Source organism: Mauremys reevesii, linkage group 22 (genome assembly GCF_016161935.1).
Source record: "Mauremys reevesii isolate NIE-2019 linkage group 22, ASM1616193v1, whole genome shotgun sequence".
In the NCBI taxonomy this organism is placed as follows: Eukaryota; Metazoa; Chordata; order Testudines; family Geoemydidae; genus Mauremys; species Mauremys reevesii.
Window position 1 is genome coordinate 7,929,991 of NC_052644.1, and position 19,719 is coordinate 7,949,709.

Sequence of the window (19,719 nt, forward strand, 5' to 3'; positions counted from 1 at the left end):
CTTCAGCTGAGCCAATCAGCACATAGAACAAAGCCCAGCCGTGGAGACAGGCTATATTCCCTGTCTGGGCCCAGTGTGCATCTGAGAATTTACAAAGACAAAGGACCCTCAGCACAAGTCTCTGAAGAGAGACCTCCTCTGGGAAGAGACAATGGTCTGTACCTACAAGGAAAGAGGAGAGGGGACAAGAGCTCCCTTTCACCCAGGAGGTGGCTGACTGCATTTGTCTCAGGAACAGGAGATCACAGCCAGGTCTGGAGCAAAACCCTGGAAGGACTGTGGGGTGAGCGTTGCTCTACCAGACAGAAAAGTATCTCGTTCAATGAGTCCAGGCTCTAGTCAGCGTGGTATGTGACATGGAACCATTTCTTTCCAACCCTTCTCCTTGCTACCCCTCGAATCTCTACGCTCTGTGAAATCACTTGTCCTTGGTGTGATTATGAAGGGATCTAGGGCTGTGTGTTGACTGGGGCAGAGATGGGAGGTGGAGCTGGTCACGTTGGGACCCTGTTCCTTTGGGAGCAGCAGATCTGTGACTGCTGTGAATGCCCAGCGGGACAGGGACTGGGTGGTACAGGGGGACGCTCAGAGGGCCGAGGGGTGAAGTGTGCCTACTGCCAACCTGGAGAAAGGTCACCCACCTCTCCAAGGCCTAGAGGGCACAGAATGTGTGGCCTGTGGCCGAGGGAGTTGGGGAGCTGCCCCCCAGCGGGAACAGACAAGGCTTCCTCATACTAGGGTCCCTTGGCCCTACACTGAGGCATTAGGGCCAGCACAACTACAAATGGAGAGCACCTCCTACTGACACCCCCTACCTGCAGCAGAGGCACCCTAGCACCCCACTAGGGCACTGGCGCCAGCACTGACTTCAAGAGGAGAGCGTGAGCCTCACCTACTGAGCCTTCACACCACTCCCTGCAGCACAGGCCCATAGAACCGCACAGGGGAATTGGGGTCAGCCCAGACTGAGAGGAGAGCACTCCCTACTGGAACCGCCATATTGCTCCCTGAAGCACAGGCCTCAAGCACCATGCTGGGATCAGCTATGGCTGTGAGGGGACAATGCCCCATAATGAGCTTCCCACCCTGCTCCCTGAAATATAGAGTTGAGTTACCTGAGCACACAACACCAGCATCTTCTCCGTGGGTACAGTCATGCTCTCCCCAAGACAGAGCCCTGCATTCGGAGAGGGCAGCTTCAGTTCCTGTGCAGATGACGTCATCCAGCCAGATAAGGTCTGATCCTCGCCCAAATCGAGCCCCTTTTGGGGCCAATAACGCCGTCCCACAGCCCAGCTCCCTGCACACGACTCCAGCCTCATTTAAATCCCAGGTGTCATGACACACGGTTCCCCACTTCTGGTTGTGAAGCACTTCGACCCTCCCAGCGCAGCGATTCAGGCTGTTTACCAGTCGGAGCTGAGTTAGTTCTGGAATGCCTGAATCTGCAAATACGCCAAGGGAATAAACACTCAGGGATGAAGTAGCGGGGTGAGCACGCACTCCAACCCTGGAGGGATTGGAAAAGCCCTGCAGAGGGCTGGGGCTGGGCAAGGTAAAACCCTGGCTGATTGGGGAAAGTGGCTGCAGCTGGGGCCATGCCTCAAACTAAGCAACTGGGCCTTATAAGGAGGCCAGGGAAGCCAGAAGCAGCAGTCTCTCTCTGTGAGTGGCTGCTGGGAACTCACCTAGGGGACCTAGCGTGAGGCAGGGCTGGGGAAAGGCCTTAGGAGCTGGGAAGCCCTAGGCCAGCAACTCCCCAGGCTGCAGGGCCTAGTTCTAGGCCCTCCTAGGTATTGGGCTTGCAGAGGGGCAGCCTGAGGGTGGGTGAAGGCAGCCAGTCCAAACCCCTTCGCCTGTGATAAGTGACTGATACTGCAGTCTGCCCCAGTGAATGGGGGCCAGATGGAGACTGGGCAATAGCCAAAACTGAGGTGAAGTGGGGCTAGTGGGTGGGGAAACCCAGAGGTAGTGGGGTACTGCCAGGGGGCAGCACCCAAGACAAGGGCACTGGGGTCCTGCGAGGGACATGGGGGCCAATGGCAAGCAGATCGCCGGCCTGCAGAGGGCGCTCCTGGGTCGAAGAGCTAATTCCCAGAGACGACGAGCAGGAGGCGCTGCAGGGGGCTAGAGGAAAGGGATATGGGGCTTTTCCCCTATTGTTTACTCTGGCTCCCATTCAGTCCCAGTGTGGCAGACTGGCTGGCTCAGGGGGCTGAGAATAGGACACTGGGGGGTTCGTCTCTGGAGGTCACCAGCTCTGATCCAGCCCCAGGCAGGGGGGAATGGCTGACTCGTGGGATAGAGAATGGGACACAGGGTCTTTCCCTCCAGGGGACGCTGGCTCCAGTACAGTCTGTGCAAAGGGGACAAGCTGACACAGTATATTGGGGGAAGGAGACCTGGGGCTTCTCCCAGCTCAGGCAGGAGCAGTGGCTGGTGTGGGGGGAACAGGCACTGGGCTTTCACGTCAGGGGCCCTGGGTCCAAGCTGGTAGTGAGTGGAAGTCGCAGCCATTGCAGTTCTCTGATGCCCAAAATGTGAAATGAGCTGCTGGGGTTAATTCCCCTCCATGACAGGACAGGTGTGTGCAGGCCAGGCCAGCCCTCAGTCTGAGCGGCTCCCAGCCGAGGGGCAAATGGGAAAAACTGGTCAGGAGACTGAACTGCCCTTTGCCCCTGCCTGGGCTCCCTCCCCGTCTGCACCGCAATGACCCTGCCTGGCCAGAGCCAACAGCAGCAGCCTCACAGGGCTGTAGTTCTGCTCCCCCAAAAGCCTCCACTGGCCCTGACTGGGGCTGACTCGGCTCCTCTATATTCCACAGCGTCCAGACAGACAGGGCCAGCCCCGTGCTGAACTGAGCACCCTCCTGTGGTGACGGCACCTCGGCAGCCCAGCTCCTGGTACCCCACTCCCACCTCTCACAGGCCCCAGCTAGCGTCACGGCGCCCCAGTGTCAGTACACAGCATCTCCATTTGCCCTGTGCAGGGGTGGGGCCACTCACCAGCCACAGCCAGAGCTGAACTGAAACAGCTCTAACAATAACTAAAGGCAAAAATAGCTGTTGGGGCAGATCATACCCCAGGGTAAATCTGGGGTTACCCCAGACTGATGTGGCTCATCCAGAGCCCAAATTTCAATCGTCCTTACTGGGTAAGGATGAGCCCTTGAGATGCTGAATGGCTGGGGCATTTCCACAGGTACCCAACAGCCAGGATGCCCTGTGCTCTGCTCACTCTGCCACACAGACTGCTTTGTTAACAATTCACTGGTGGGGAGACTGAGAAAGTGATGGGATGAGACCCATGGGGTGAGTCTGGTGAAAGCAGGATTTGAACCCAGGTGTCCAGTCCTACACTCGAATGACTAGATTAAATAACTTTAACTCTGCCCTTCCTCGTCCCAATTTATGAGATAGCTGCACACTGCAGCATGCACCCCACACATACGGACAGACCCCGCACCCTCTGCCTATGTTTGTATTTACCTGCCATGGGGAATCCTGTCATGGAAGCTGAAAGAAAGCAAAGAGATGAGGTAAGTCTCTGTCTCCATGGCTGGTCACCTTGGGGATCTCCAGACACTGGCTGATGTAAGCAGTGGCCTGAGTGAGCTTTAGGAGATTTAGGCAAACCAGTAAAGTGCCTGAAACCACTATGGCTTATTGTTACAAGCAAGCTGTAAATTGGCCATTCAGCAGTCTCAGCTTGACCAAAGCGGGGGTGGCGGGGTGGAGTTTTGGGTGCCTCAAAAAGGGCAGTGTAGCGGGGTGGACCCCCCACTCCTGCCCTGAAGGGGTAAAAACAGCCCTGGGAGGGGGCTGTGGCTGGAAAAAGCTGCTTTTAGGCTGCACTGATTGGGGGAAGTGGCTGCAGCTGAGGCAATGCCCCAAACTGAGCAACGGGGCCTTATAAGAAGGCCAGGGAAGCCAGGAGCAAACAGTCTCTCTCTAGCTATAGAGAGAGATGGGCCTGGCTGCAGGGAGCTGGACAGAAGGTACCTGAGTGGAGCAGGGCTGGGGAGAGGCAGAGGAGCTGGGGAGCTCCAGCCTGGAAAGCCCCAGGCTGTGGCCTAGCAGAAGGCTAACAGGTACTGGGGGTTGCAGAGGGCAGCCCAGGGGTAGGCCAGGGCAACAGGTCCAAACCCTCCTTGCCAGTGATGAGTAGGCTGACACTGCAGTCTGCCCCAGGGCGTGGGGCTAGACAATGACTGGCAGTAGCCATATACTGAGGCAAGGTGGGGATAGAGGGTGGGGGTTCCCTGGGGAGGGGAGACCCTGAGAGAAAGGGGTTACTGCCAGGGGGCAGCACCCCATGTAAGAGGGCACCGGGTCCAGGGCGGGATACGGGGGCCAGAGGACAGGTGGATCACCGGCCTGCAGAGGGCGCTCCAGAGCTGAATCGAGCTAATTCCTGGAAGACACCAGCAGGAGGTGCCGCAGGGGTGAGTCCACTCGTCTACAGGCAGCTTGACCCCATGTCCGTCCTAATAAGAATTGTGTTGAAGTGCTGATACATGTATTTTAAAAAAGTAGGATGTGCCCAAGGAATGTCTATTGGGGTCTCAAGGCTGCAAACCCTGAAAAAACCCACACCTGGTTAATCAATAATCAGAAGGAACCTCTTGCTTGATGTCAGAGAGTCCCCGGGCGATGCTCTGGAACTGCTCCCCACAGAGCCAGTCAGGACTTTGGGGAGCCTCCTCTCCCTTGGAGCAGACTGTCTTCAGGGCAAGAAGCTCACACGGCTTCACCTCCTGGGTCTCTCCTTGGAGCATTCAGCATATGCCCCTCTGTGTGCTTCCCACAGTGAGTCTTGGGATTGAGTCTTTGGGATCGAGCAAACCTTTTTCCTTTATTGGGGTGTTTGGTTTTCATAACTAGGCAGGGTCCTGGGGAAGCCAGAGGGTCCTGCACCCGCACTTCGCTTCGCAGTCAGACGTGACTCTTAGCCAGCCAGTAAAACAGAGGTTTATTAGATGACAGGAACATGGTCTAAAACAGAGCTTGTAGGTACAGAGGACGGGACCCCTCAGCCGGGTCCATTCTGGGGCCCAGCAAGGCAGACCCCCACGTCTGCCCTCACTCCTTGTCCCCAGCCAGCCCCTCCTTTCTGGCCTTTGTCTCTTTCCCGGGCCGGGAGGTCACCTGAGTCCTTTGTTCTCCCACACCTTTAGCATCCCCTTGTAGGGCGGAAGGGCCTGGGCCATTAGTTGCCACGGAGACAGAGTGTTGGCCAGAACTGAGGCACCCACACAGTATTCAGAGGAAACATTAAGAACAGCCCCACTTCATCACACTTGATCATTAAAACTGCTCACTTAACAAGGTTTCTTTGAGGGACATGTCATTCTATTACTAATGTATAAATAAGGGGGGAAAAAAGCTTAAAATAGTTGGACTTGTTTGGGGGATCTTTTTAAACTTGCCCTCTGGATACATCTTGCGGTCCCCACCGGCAGGCAGATGGAAGATTTGGCCACCGGAAGCCTGCCGCTGTGTCCCTCAAAAGCCACACTCAGCTTTGGTAATTATCAACGGTTGGGGATGTTTTACTAATCTTGTTGCGGACGCGTGTAAATGCTTAAGACTAAGTAAAGTTTAGCTTTAAGTGAAAGCGCTCTTGTGTTGTCCTGTTTGTGCTCGTCATCTATCGGTCGGACGTCCGTGTCTCCTCTGATTTATTTCCTGACACCTCCTCGCACAGAGTAAAAGTTACCAAAAGATGGTTTAAAAAACCCTGGGTAACAAGCTCACCCTTGCCATCTCTTGATGCACTGAGAGAAAAGACTCTGCTGCATGTTGTATTTCAGTGACCTATCTACTGCCTATCAGGGAGGTGGATTGACCCTCCTGCCCCTCCTGCCGGCATCGGTTGCATCTACACAGAAGTGCTGCAGCTGCAGAGCTGCCACCGTGCCACTGTAATGTTTCCAGTGCAGAAGAGCCCTAAGTAGCCGGCAAAAGACAAGACCTGGTGAGCGACGTCAGAACCAGTGACACTGCACCAGCCCTTCCAAACTCAGCCACCTGCTTTCACACTGCCTGCACCTCCGAAGCACCCCCACACCCTGGCCCCCTCAGGCCTGGCTTCCCCCCGACCTGGAGTGTGACAGCCCCACATGCTGAGTAATGGAGTGCTAAACTGTATTATACTGCTCAGCCACTGGGTGGTGATGTGTGTAAAATACCTTTTTTTAAAGCTAACCTCAACCATGCCTGGCAGAGCTTTAAAGGATCATGATTTGTAAAAGCAAGCTCTGTGACCAGTCGATGTCTAGTACAGAAGAACACGACGGTGTCTGGAGTAAACTAAAAACAGAAACAGAGGGAACAAAGCTACAAAGGTTGCAGGATCTCATCACCAGGCCACTCTTCAGTGCCCCAGAGAACTTCAGCTTTCACAAACTTCACCATGGACACACTGGAAACAAGATTTCACATTGCTGCTAAGCTCAGGGCCGGTGCTTCCATTAGGCAACCCTAGGCAATCGCCTAGGGCGCCAGGATTTGGGGCGGGGGGGGCAGCATTTTGCATACTCCCCACGGGGCGCGCGGGAGCTTCGGGTTCTACTCCCGTCGCGTCGCCGAAGAAGGACCCTCCACCGACGTGCCGCGGAAAACAGCGGCAGGCAATTGAGCTACCACTGACATTTTGGCAATGACTGCCGCTGTCACCTGCGGCATTTCGGCGGAGGGTCCTTCTTTGGCGGTGCAACAAGAGCAGAACCGGAAGCTCCCGCGCGCCCCGTGGGGAGCGTGCAAAATGCCCGTCCCCGTCCCCCCCCGAATTCTGCCTAGGGCACCAGAAACCCTGGTACCGCTCCTGGCCAAGCTGCACATACACACTGGAGAGACGCAGGTATCTTCTTTAATGTCGGCTATGGGAAGCTAGCAGAGCATATCTTTAAATCCTTTCACGTTACTGAAGACAGTCACAAAGGTGACTATGAAAAGGCTCTGCATACTTTATATCTCAGAGAAATGCGGCTTATGGGAGAGCTTGTTTTCACCAGAGAACTCAAGAACCAGGGGAGAATTTTGAATGTTTTATAAGAGCTCCGCATAGATAGGCTGAAAACTGTGATTTTGGGAATACAAAGTTTGAAAATATCACAGACAAGCTGGTTACTGGGTTAACAGATAAAATCCTTTCACAGCAGCTACAACTGAAGAGAGATTTAACTCTAGCCACAGCTATTCAAATAGCAAACCAGTCTGAATTAGTCAAACAGAACCAAAGACAGGAGCAACTTGAAAAACATGAAACTAGCTTATAACTGCTGTATAGCTTGTCACTCAGCGTCTGAAAAAGCCACTCCCCCACCTGAGCAATGTAAGTTACACCGACCTAAGCACCGGTATGGACAGTGCTATGTGGGTGGAAGAAACTCCCCCCCCGCCCCCCCTCCCGACATAGCTACTGCCACTCACGGGGCTGGAGTAGTTAAGCCGACTGGAGAGCTCTCCCATCAGCTCAGAGTGGTTGCATTAGAGAGCTTACAGCAGCATCGCTGCAGCTCCACCGCTGTAAACTCTCTAGTGTAGCTGTAGTCTTAGTCCTGGTCTACACTACAGAGTTAGGTCGAACTTAGCCACGTTAAGTTGATTTTATAATGAATGTGTCTACACAAGCAATCCCATTCCGTCGACCTAAAGGGTTCTTAAAATTGACTTCTGTACTCCTCCCCAGCAAGGGGAGCAGTGCTAAAATTGACCTTGCTGAGTTGAATTTGGGATACTGCGCACACAAATCGACATTATTGGCCTCCTGGAGCTATCCCAGAGTGCTCCAATGTGACCGCTCTGGACACCACTTTCAACTCCAATGCACTAGCCATGTACACAGGAAAAGCCCCGGGAACTCTTGAATTTCATTTCCTGTTTGGTCAGCATGGCGAGCTCAGCAGCACAGGTGACCAGGGCCGCCCAGCGGGGAGTGCAAGTGGGGCAATTTGCCCCAGGCCCCGGGCTCCGCAGGGGCCCCCACGAGAATGGCTGAGGCTCCCTCCCCGGCCCCACCCGACCCCGCCTCCGCCCCTCTCCTGGAACCTCAGCCCATCCAGCAGCATCCCGGACAGCTTCAGTGTGGCTCCGGCGGGACCCCTGAGCTCCACCCCGCTCAGAGTCGCGTGGTCAGGGGGCAGGGCTGCAAGCTCCAGGCCAGGGACGGCTCTAGGCATTTTGCTGCCCCAAGCACGGCAGGCAGCCTGCGTTCGGCGGCTTGCCTGCAGGAGGTCCGCTGGTCCCGTGGCTTTGGCGGACCTCCTGCAGCCGTGCCTGCGGGAGGTCCAGAAGCCGCGGGACCAGCGGATCTCCCGCAGGCAAGCCGCCAAAGGCACCCTGCCTGCCGCCCCCACGGCACTGGCAAAGTGCCCCCCGCAGCTTGCCGCCCCAAGCACACGCTTGGCGTGCTGGGGCCTGGAGCCGCCCCTGCTCCAGGCTGAGCGGAGGGAGCTGAGCTCAGCCTGGAGCTTGCAGCCCTGCCCCCGACCACACGGCTCTGAGCGGGGAGAAGTTCAGGCCCTGCCGGAGGCACGCTGCAGCTGTCGAGGGACGCTCCTGGATGCGCTAAGGCTCCAGGTGCGGGGGGAGCCGGGGAAAAGGGGACAGGGCTGGGAGGGTTGGCTAAGGGGCAGGGAGTCCCGGGGACGGTCAGGGCATAGGGAGGGTGGCAGAGGTTGTGGGGGCGGTCAGGGGACAGGGATCGGGGGGTTGGATCATGGGTGTTTGTCAGGACTAGGCGAGGGGGTCGGGGCAGTCAGGGGACAGGGAGAAGGGGTGGGGTCCCAGGGTGGTGGTTGGGGGTGTCTCTGGGGGACGGTGAGGGGACAAGGAGCAGGATGAGTCGGGGATTCTGAGGGGGGGGCAGTCAGGGGGGCAGGAAGTGGGTGGGGTTGGATAGGGGGCAGGGCCAGGCTGTTTGGGAGGCACAGCCTTCCCTACCCTAAAGCTCGTTCAGCAGTTTGAGGCTTGCAGAAGAGCCAAGCTGTTCGCTTTTCCATTAGGGCTCCCATCCCTTTCACTTCTCACATGCCAAATTATAGTCTATATTTAATTTCAGTGCCACAGGGAGATTCATGTCAGGGGAGGGGAGCTTCATTTAAAATTAGCCACTGGGGGAGGGATCACATGAGAAGAGCAATATCCTTCCCAACCCTACGAAGGGAGACCCCCCTCCCCTGCATTCCCTGAGGCTTCAGAGGGGTTAATTCAGTGGTTCTCAAACTTTTATACTGGTGACCCCTTTCACATAGCAAACCTCTGAGTGCGACCCTCCCCCCCCTTATAAATTAAAAACACTTTTTAATATATTTAACACTATTATAAATGCTGGAGGCAAAGCAGGGTTTGAGGTGGACAGGATACTGGGCTGGATGGACCTTTGGTCTGACCCAGTATGGCTGTTCTTATGTTCTAACTTAAATGAACCCAAAATTGCTTTGCCCCAGGCCCCCTGAATCCTCTGGGCGGCCCTGCAGGTGACCATGCAGTCCCCCCAGAATCGCAAATGAGCTCCAGCATGGAGCGAACGCGATAGACTTTGGATCTGATTGCTGTATGGGGAGAAGAATCTGTGCACGCAGAACTCCGATCATAAAGAAGAAATGCTAGTATATATGTCAAAATCACACAGAGCATGATGAACAGAGGCTACAACAGGGACACACAGCAGTGCCGCATGAAAGTCAAGGAGCTCAGGCAAGCCTACCACAAGACAAAGGAGGCAAATGGTCGCTCTGGGCCAGAGCCCCATACATGCCGCTTCTATGATCAGTTGCTTGGCATTCTAGGGGGGGACCCTACCATTACTGCACCAGTGTCTGTGGACACCTGCAAGAGGGGAGTTTCATGCAACACGGAGGAGGATTTTGTGGATGAGGAAGAGGAGGAGGAGGAGAATGTGCCGCAGGCAAGCTGTGAATCCATTCTCCCTGGCAGCCAGGATCTTTTCATCATCCTGGAGCCAATACCCTCCCAAGGCGGGTACAGGGTTTAAAAGCAATGGTGTTTAATGTTTGATTTGCCCTGAAGACTTGGGATGCATTTGTGGCCAGTACAGCTACTGGAAAAGTTTGTTAATGTGTCTGGGGATGAAGCAGGAATCCTCCAGGGACATCTCCATGAAGCTCTCCTGGAGGTACTTTGAAAGCCTTTGCAGAAGGTTTCTGGGGAGGGCTGCCTGATTTCGTCCTCTGTGGTAGGACACTTTACCACAACAAGCCAGTAGCAAGTAGTCTGGAATCATTGCAGCACAAAGCATGGCAGTGAATGGTCCTGGGTTTTGGTTGCATTCAAATAACATTCAGTGTATAACTTTCTGTGTTAGCTTCAGGAGAGTGATATCATTCATGGTCACCTGGTTGAAATGGGAGAATTTTTGTAAGGGAACAGTAAAAGGACCCCATTCATGTTGGGCTGTTTGCAATTGGCTAAAAGGGATCATCCCTGAGAATAGCCATGTGGAAGAGGAAGGGGTGAAGAGATCATCCCAAATAGCCATGTGGGGGGAGGTGGGTGCTGCACATCCATCCAAAAACTGCAGCCCCTCCTTTTAAATGGCAAACCCAACTGGCATTGCTTGCTATGGGAAAGGAGGGTGCTGCAGTTTGAAAATATTCCCACGTTATCAAGGCATTAGAAGCCAAACCCGTGTACCCTTTGGCTTACCATGGCTGCCTGGAAACCGAATTCTATTGCCCAGCAGTGTGTGATGTGTCATCATAGCGGCAGGCGCTCAATATATAAGGCAAAATGCGACCTTGTACCTAAAACACATGTGCTGTCTGCTGTGAATTGCTTGATTCACTGTGAAAGAGTCTCCCTTTTGTACTCAGAAATGTATCATCTTAAATGTTATTCTCCCTTTTTATCCCCCTGCAGGTGCAAATGTTTCTATGCTCCCCCTATCATCTCCGTCCCTGAGGTTATCGCAGACTAGAAGGCAAAAAGAATGCACTCGTGATGACATGTTTTCCGAGCTCATGCAGTCCTCCCGCACTGATAGGGCAGAGCTGAATGCATGGAGGCATTCAGTGGCAGAGTCCAGGAAAGCACTAAGTGAGTGCGATGAGAAGAGGCAGGATGCAATGCTGAGGCTAATGGGGGAGCAAACGGACATGCTCAGGCATCTGGTGGAGCTGCAGGAAAGCCAACGAGCACAGACCGGACCTGAGCCGGGCTCCCTGATTGGCCCAGCTGCCTGGTCAATCAGACTGACTTGGGGCACTGGCTACTATCCATTGGCCCTAGTCCGGAGTTCTCTGATTGGCTAGAGGCCCTCTCAGTCCCAGGGTCCCAACTGCTCCTTGACCCCTCCCCTCTCTCCTGGCATGGTGCAAGGGCAGCTAAACAACCCACCCAGTGCCAGTGAGGGCAGCTGGCCCCTACACAACAGACAAATTTACAAGAGCCATGACTCTGTCTGAGACCTGCTGGATCTGGAACCTGGTGACCGTGTTCACCTCAACTTGAATGAAGAAAAATGATGGACGGCTCCAGCTGTCATCAAGGAAAAGAATTCAGCGCCCGGATTGCAGTGACCAAGATCGACATGGGGGAGTTCACCAGAAACCATCCACAGAGCAAACCCGACAGACAGCAGATGCAGAATAAGAAGACGACTCAAGGATTCCAGAACAACCCCATTACTTTACATTTATCCACATTAAATTTCATTTGCCATTTTGTTGCCCAATCACTTAGTTTTGTGAGATCTTTTTGAAGTTCTTCACAGTCTGCTTTGGTCTTAACTTCTTTAGCAGTTTAGTTTCACCTGCAAACCTTGCCACCTCAGTGTTTACCCCTTTCTCCACCTCAGTGTTTACTCCTTTCTCCAGATCATTTATGAATAAGTTGAATAGGATTGGTCCTAGGACTGACCCTTGGGGAACACCATTAGTTACCCATCTCCATTCTGAAAATTTACCATTTATTCCTACCCTTTGTTCCCTGTCTTTTAACCAGTTCTCAGTCCATGAAAGGATCTTTCCTCTTATCCCATGACAACTTAATTTACGTAAGAGCCTTTGGTGAAGGATCTTGTCAAAGGCTTTCTGGAAATCTAAGTACACTATGTCCACTGGATCCCCCTTGTCCACATGTTTGTTGATCCCTTCAAAGAACTCTAATAGATTAGTAAGACAGGATTTCCCTTTACAGAAACCATGTTGACTTTTGCCCAACAAGTTATGTTCTTCTATGTGTCTGACAAATTTATTTTTTACTATTGTTTCAACTAATTTTCCCGGAACTGACATTAGACTTACTAGTTTTTAATTGCCGGGATCACCTCTAGAGCCGTTTTTAAATATTGGCGTTACATTAGCTATCTTCCAGTCACTGGGTACAGAAGCCGATTTTAAAGGACAGGTTACAAACCATAGTTAATAGTTCCACAATTTCAAATTTGAGTTCTTTCAGAACTCTTGGGTGAATGCCATCTGGTATCCGGTGATTTGTTACTGTTAAGTTTATCAATTAATTCCAAAACCTCCTCTAGTGACCAGACCACACCTGGGACAGAAGCATGACACACCCTACTGCCCCCAGGTCTGGCCAGGCCTAGCGCTCTCCTCGGTGTGTGTGTGTGTGTGTGTAGCAGGAGGGGACAGTTACAGTGCGTGACATCCCGACTGTGTGTGTGTGTGTGTATGGGGGGCAGTTACAACATGTGAACTCCCCCTGCCCACCCAGTGTACGGGGGGGTTGTTACCATAGTTACCCTAGTCCTCTTTCACAGGGTATTAACTCAAATTAGGAACCTTCAGTTCGCACCAGCAGCCTTCACACAGATTAGTCCGAATGCAGTTTTTTGGTGCACTCTGCAATTCACACCCCCCAGCTGGCTCTGTGCGCAGTGTAGACATGGCCCCTGGCTGGGGGTAGTGCGTCCTTCCAAAGATGAGGGAAATTGGCTTTGAAAATAGGAGCACTGGAGTTCGAGCAAGAAGCCAGTATCGTGGGTGAGCTGATAATCGGTTTGGATTTCACTGAGGCTAATAAGTACACAATGAATCAATGTAATACGTTCGTTCTAGTGAATGAATTCTTCACCAGACTCGGGAGCCCAGCAGTGCTGCTCTCAGCTCAAGGGAGAAACTTTGAATGCAAAGTGTTTCTGCAGCTTTTGTGAGATTCCAGGGGCTCCACAAACCTGCTCCAGCCCCGCACACCCAGCCTGATAGGATGATAGAAAGTTTCAGTCTGACTCGGGGGTTTTACAAATTCATAGATTTCTAGGTCAAAAGGGACCACTGTGATCATCTAGTCTGAGTCCTGTATAGCACAGGCCAGAGACCCCCATGTTCTTGGTGCCTAGATTTATACATTTGCATGTTGTTGTATTAAAATGCATATTGTTTCCTTGCACCCAGTTTACCAAGCATCAGATTTCTCCACCTGTCCTCTTCATTATTTACACTCCCCCAACTATCTCATCTGCAAACTTTCTCAGTGATGAGCTCTTCTTTTAGTGTCTAGTGACAAAGCCATCATCTCTCTGTTTGGACTTACAAAGTGGATTGCTGGCCCTCTGGAAATGCTGATGGATGCTGAGAGGGAGCTGAGATTTGTAATAATAACTTGTCTTTGTCCTCCAAGCTCTGTCAGTGTTGGCCTGAGTCTGAGATGGGCTGTGTCTGAAGACAGCACATTTCATGGCTGACTGTGAGCCCAGTGGCTGTCTCTGGTTGTGTGTTGTACAGCACCAAGCACAGTGCTGAGGGGCACCGGGCTGGGGGTGATGAGACCCGGGCTCCATTCCCAACAGCTGCTATCACATCCCCTCTCTGTGTTCCTATTGCCCCTCTCTATCCTCTCCATTTAAACTGAGCTCTTGGGGGCAGAGAGTGCCTGTCGCCTGATGTGACGATGCTGTTCTGGTGGGACCCAACTGAGAGTGCCAGTTCAGGACAAATCGCTTAAAACAGGGCAGTTACAGCCCAAGGCTGGGGTTTTTCCACCTCTAAGGCAAACCAAACCAGCCAGACAAAGAGGACTTTGGTCTCACCCCACTGGCTAACCACAAGTCACACAAGCAATTCCCTTAGACACTCCAGTTTCCCAGTATCACCACCAGTCCCACTCGTCCTGGGGATGAATGGTTGTGAAAGCCAACCCCCCCATAAAGGAAAAAGTTTCTCTCGATCCCAAAGAATCAAGCCCCATACCCAGGTCAATATACAAATCAGATCTTAGCCACAAATTACGCTGTCGCCGATCCTTTAGAATCTAAAATTTAAAGGTTTATTCATAAAAGGAAAAAGATATAGATGAGAGCTAGAATTGGTTAAATGGAATCAATTACATACAGCAATGGGAAAGTTCTTAGTTCAGACTTGTAGCAGTGATGGAGTAAACTGCAGGTTCAAATCAAGTCTCTGGAGTACATGCCCCGCTGGGATGGGTCATTCAGTCCTTTATTCAGAGCTTCCATTTGTAGCAAAGTCCCTCCAGAGGTAAGAAGCAGGACTGAAGACAAGATGGAGATGAGGCATCAGCCTTTTATAGTCTTTTCCAGGTGTAAGAACCTCTTTGTTCTTACTGTGGAAAATTACATCAAAATGGAGTCTGGAGTCACATGGGCCAGTCCCTGCATACTTTGCTGATTCACAAGGCATATCTGCCTTCTCTCAATGGGTCAATTGTATAGCTGATGGTCCTTAATGGGCCATCAAGCAGGCTAGGCAGGGCTAACACCAACTTGTCTAGGGTGTCACCCAGAAGCACAGCACAAAATTGAAATACAGACAATACAGAGCCAATACTCATAACTTCAACTACAAAATGATATATGCATACAGACAACATAATCATAACCAGCAACCCATAACCTGGTCTTAGACACCTTATATGACCCCATCTACATAAGATTTGGTGCCACTACAGGACCTTGGTTGCAACCATGTTCTATATGGTCCCAGATTATATCAATAAGGTCAAACCCTACCAGTGCAGAGCCCAGCACCACAGGGCCCTGAGCTCGGCATACAGTGTTGCCATAACATGAATTCTTGTGTTTGCATAATAAATAATAGTTAATATTTAGTATATTTAATAGTAATAGTTAAGAAATAGAGTCTCAAACACTGAACAAACACAGTAAGAGCAGGACAGGAGTTAGGTAATTCAGGGAATCTTGTGTGCAGTTCTGGTCACCCACGTGCAGGACAGATGGATTGAGATGGGACCAGGTGCAGAGAAGGGCTGCTAGGGTGGGTGAGGGATGGAGGCTGGTCGTATGAGAGGAGCCTGGAAGAGCTTGGCTGGTTTATCTGGCACAGCAAAGGCTGAGCAGGGATCTGGTTGCTCAGTATGAATCCTTTGGGGGAACGCCGGGGAGGGAGAAGAGCTACTGAAGCTAAAGGACAGTGTTGGCCCAAGAAAAAGTGCAGATAAACTGGCCAGGAGACACCTTAGGCTGCAAATGAGAAGAAGGTTCCGGAACAGCCTCCGAATGGGTGAGGAGAGAACGCACTAACTCATGTGAAGATGGCGCTTGATAAGGTGTGACTGGGATTCTATAACACGCCCTTCCAGCCCTGTGTCCCATGTTCCTAAGGAGACCAGCTGAGGGCGGCTGGGAAACACCTCCAGGAGTCAGAGACATGCCGGTTTCTTTTTACTCTTTTAACACTTAACAAAAGTTAAATTAATTGTATTGTAAAATTGAACGTGCAGCTAGACCAGGGGTAGGCAACCGAAGTCGGCACACGCGCTGATTTTCAGTGGCACTCACACTGCCCGGGGCCTGGCCACTGGTCCGGGGGGGCTCTGCATTTTAATTTAATTTTAAATGAAGCTTCTTAAACATTTTAAAAACCTTATTTACTTTACATACAACAATAGTTTAGTTATATATTATAGACTTATAGAACGAGACCTTCTGAAAATGCTAAAATGTATGACTGGCACACAAAACCTTAAATTAGAGTGAATAAATGAAGACTCGGCACACCGCTTCTGAAAGGTTGCCGACCCCTGAGCTAGATAGATCCTGGTACCACCACCCCCCACTCTAACCACTAGACTCCACTCCCCTTCCCAAGGCAGGAATAGACCCCAGGAGTCCTGTTCTCCCAGGACACAGCCATGCCGTGTCTGAGGGGTGGGGCTGGAGAATCACAGGTTGCCCCCAGGGCTATTCAAAGCCAGAGCAAAGGGAAAAGGCCACTCACCCCAAAGCCAGGCCAGGAGGATGGGGATCCTTGTGTTCCCAGCTCCAGCGCAGGCAGCCGAGCTCCTGCCAAGGGGGTGCCCAGCTGGGAGCAGGAGGCACCTGGGAAACCCCATGTTCAAAGCAGAGTCCTTGTGGGGCAGCGTGGCCAGGGGTTAGGGCAGATTATTGTCCTTGTGAGAATGGCAGGCTGAGCTCGGTGTGATGGTCAAAGGCTGGGAGGCTGGGGAGATGGGGCAGGCACCCAAGAGGGCAGGGACCCAAGGGGTAAGGGAGTGTGACAGGCCTCTCACTGCAGAGACTCCTCCCTCTGCGCCCCCTGCAGTGATCCAGTGGGTGTGTGCGGCTCAGTCCACAGAGAAGAAGTGACCCTCATGCCCTGTGCTGTGGCTTTATTGATATCACTGGATTGTGAAATACGTGTTCCCGGAACATGCTGAGTAAACAAACTCCTCTTGGCACAGCTGGTTCTGAGACACATGGAGCGGAGGAGCTGTTCCTGGAGCTGGTTCACAGGGAGTCAGCAGAACTGGTCCATGGAGGCCTGGTGCACACGGGACAGGCGCATGGGTTTGACTGTGGGTTTGAGGATCAGCCCATGCAGTTAAAGTGATGCTGAGGGCCGTGTGGACGCCCTTACTCCAGTTGAATGAGGCTGAGGCTTGATCTACACCTAAAGCTTAGGTCGACCCAGCTACATTGCTCAGGGGGGTGAAAAATTCAGACCCCCTGGAGACATGATTAAGACGATCTAAGCCCTGGTGTAGACACCAGAAGGTGGAACAAAGAATTCTCCCATTGGCCTGGCTACCACCACTTGGAGGAGTGGATTAACTATGGCGCCGGCAAAGCCCCTTCCACTGCTGTAACGTCTGTATCGTGACACCAGCTGAGCTGTGCCACTGCTGGGTTTGTGGTGTAGACACAGCCCTTGTCTGCCCAGGAAAGGGGCATCACTGCACTGGCCTCACCCCGTGGGGATACCCCCGTGTACCTAGAGCAGGTCCAGTCACACCTGAGCTTATGCCCAAGCCACGTTCCCATGTTATCATCTTGGCAAATCCCGAAAGGATTGCAGATTGCGGCTCAGTCTCTGGCTAGCTCCTGAAGGCGCTTGGGGTGGATGTTTGGTCTATGCCCATCCTTGGCGATCTCAGTGGAACAGGGAAGTGTTTGTTACCTATGTGATCACTGTCTGCCTAGCAGCTTTCGTTGGTAAAGATGCTTCGTAATTCATTGGTCTCCGGTCCCAAGAGAGCCGCCGAAACTGAACCAAGTGCTGATGGAGGCAGGTTCTGGGTTGGGCTACCCAGGTCCTCACTGCTGATATGGTCTCGCCCCTGCACATGGAGCAGCTGACAAAGGTGACTAGAACTGAGACTGTTCCCCTGGGGACAAAGGCTAATATGAGCTTTACCCCCTGTCTGAATGGAGCCGGTGCCCGTCTGTGTAGCTGAGGCGTGCGGCTGCCAGGGCGTGCGGCCGTTCAGAGGTGTTCGCTCTGACACCCCACCCAGCCCATTCCAAAGCCTGGTGCAGGCAGCGCTCTGACAACTCACCCTGCACCCCGTGTGCTGCCCCCGGGCCTGGCCACGCCCAGCTCACACACATTTAAAGGGTTCCGCTTGGCCTGCACGAGGGTTTACAGCCAGGCTAGTTAACATTTTAGCTGCCCAGCCTCCAACCGCTGCTACTGACCTAGTGTGGACAGAGCCAAAGAGGATCCCCCAGTGGTGACTCTCCCCCTGGCAGCAGGGAGATACGGGGCTGGGCCTGCCCTGAGGTGGGTGTTTCACACATTTATTCCCCTACTGGGAGCAGGGTGAGCAGGGGAGGGGGAGACCGGTGCAGATGACACAGAGCTACCGAGATCGTCCAGGGATGGGAGTGGGCTGGGGGATGGGCAGCACAATGGCGGGGAGCCAGGAGGCTGGTAAATGGTCAGTTGCCCTGAGGCTGGGGGGAGCCGTGTGAACCCCTCACCCTCATCCCCTGAGTCTGCACGAACTGTCACAGCACAGGGACAGGCCCATGGGCAGCTCCATGGAAACCAGGGCTCAGTGTGTAGCAGGGTCACTGGCACAGCGCTGGGTGCACGAGGCCGGGCTGGGGCCCAGTGAGAACCTGCCCTGCCTTTGGATAGAGCCGTGGGGCGCCCCCTGGAGACGGTGAACAGTGCCCTCCTCTCCCCACCAGTGCCGAGCTCCCATCTGCGAAAGTCTCCAGCACAGCTGAGGGATCAGAGCCAGGGGGTGAGGATGGTTAGAGCAGGGGCGGGAGAGAGGTTCCTCTGTGGGGGACTGAACATCTGTGGCCGGGGTCACTGGGCCTGGCACAGAGGAGGAGAAAAGGCCCTCAGTGAGGGGCTGGCCCAGCCAAACAATCCCGGTTCAGTGTCACAGGGAGGGGGAGTGATGCACCAGAGCGGCTCCCCCAGCACTGGGGGATTTACCACCACCAGGAGCCTGGCTGCCGGTGGGGGGAGGGGGAGGCAGGGAGCAGGTTACAACCTGGCCCAGCCCCCTCTGGCAGTCACCAGTCTGCTCTACCTCAGCCCAGCCACAGGGCCCCACCTGCTCCCAAGCCAGCAGGCTGAGTCTCCTCATTGTTCCTGGCTCTGGGTCTATAGGGTGCATGTCTGGCCCAGATCCCTTGGCTGAGCCCTTCCTTGTGAGTGTGATGGGTTGGGTCACAGAGACCCCCTTGGGACTGTCACTTGATGTGCTGAGTCTACCTCTGAGCCCGTTTTCCCTGCCAGCTTGGAACTCCAGAACCCTGCCTTGTTGAGCCAGACACGCTAGCCTGCTGCAAACACAGACCCAGGTCTGAACCACGTCCCCCAGAGCTGCAGGCTTTAACTGAAAACCACTTAGCAGGTACTCCTGTCTCCAGCACCCAGATACTCAGTTCCCTATGGGATCTAAACCCCAAATACATTTGTTTTACTTTGTATAAAGCTTATACAGGGTAAACTCATAAATTGTCTGCCCTCTATAACATTGATAGAGAAAATATGCACAGCTCATAGACTCATAGACTTTAAGGTGAGAAGGAACCATTATGATCATCTACTCTGACCTCCTGCACAATGCAGGCCACAGAATCTCACCCACCAACTCCTGTAACAAACCCCTAACCTATGTCTGAGCTATTGAAGTACTCAAATTGTGGTTTGAAGACCTCAAGCTGCAGAGAATCCCCCAGCAAGTGACCCGTGCCCCATGCTACAGAGGAAGGCGAAAAACCTCCAGGGCCTCTGCCAATCTGCCCTGGAGGAAAATTCCTTTCCGACCCCAAATATGGCGATCAGTTAAACCCTGAGCATGTGGGCAAGACTCACCAGCCAGCACCCAGGAAAGAATTCTCTGTAGTAACTCAGATCCCATCCCATCACAGACCACTGGGCATACTTACCTGCTGATAATCAAAGATCAATTGCCAAATTAATTGCCAAAATTAGGCTTTCCCATCATACCATCCCCTCCATAAACTTATCAAGCTTAGTCTTAAAGCCAGTTATGTCTTTTGCCCCCACTACTCCCC

At 53.0% G+C, this 19,719-nt stretch overlaps 1 protein-coding gene across 2 annotated transcripts in view; it reads right to left on the minus strand.

The window, feature by feature from the left end:
* LOC120388077 (deleted in malignant brain tumors 1 protein-like) overlaps positions 1-16,523 on the minus strand; it is a 132,896-nt gene extending 116,373 nt beyond the window's left edge. For both annotated transcript variants that reach the window (XM_039509639.1, XM_039509640.1), the window contains exons 1-3: positions 16,178-16,523; positions 3,489-3,515; positions 1,116-1,445 (exon numbers count right to left, since the gene is read on the minus strand). In XM_039509639.1, coding sequence (XP_039365573.1) covers positions 1,116-1,445; positions 3,489-3,515; positions 16,178-16,292 — 472 coding nt within the window. In that variant the 5' untranslated portion in view covers positions 16,293-16,523. The remainder of the gene's footprint in view (positions 1-1,115; positions 1,446-3,488; positions 3,516-16,177) is intronic.
* Positions 16,524-19,719: the final 3,196 nt, after the last annotated feature.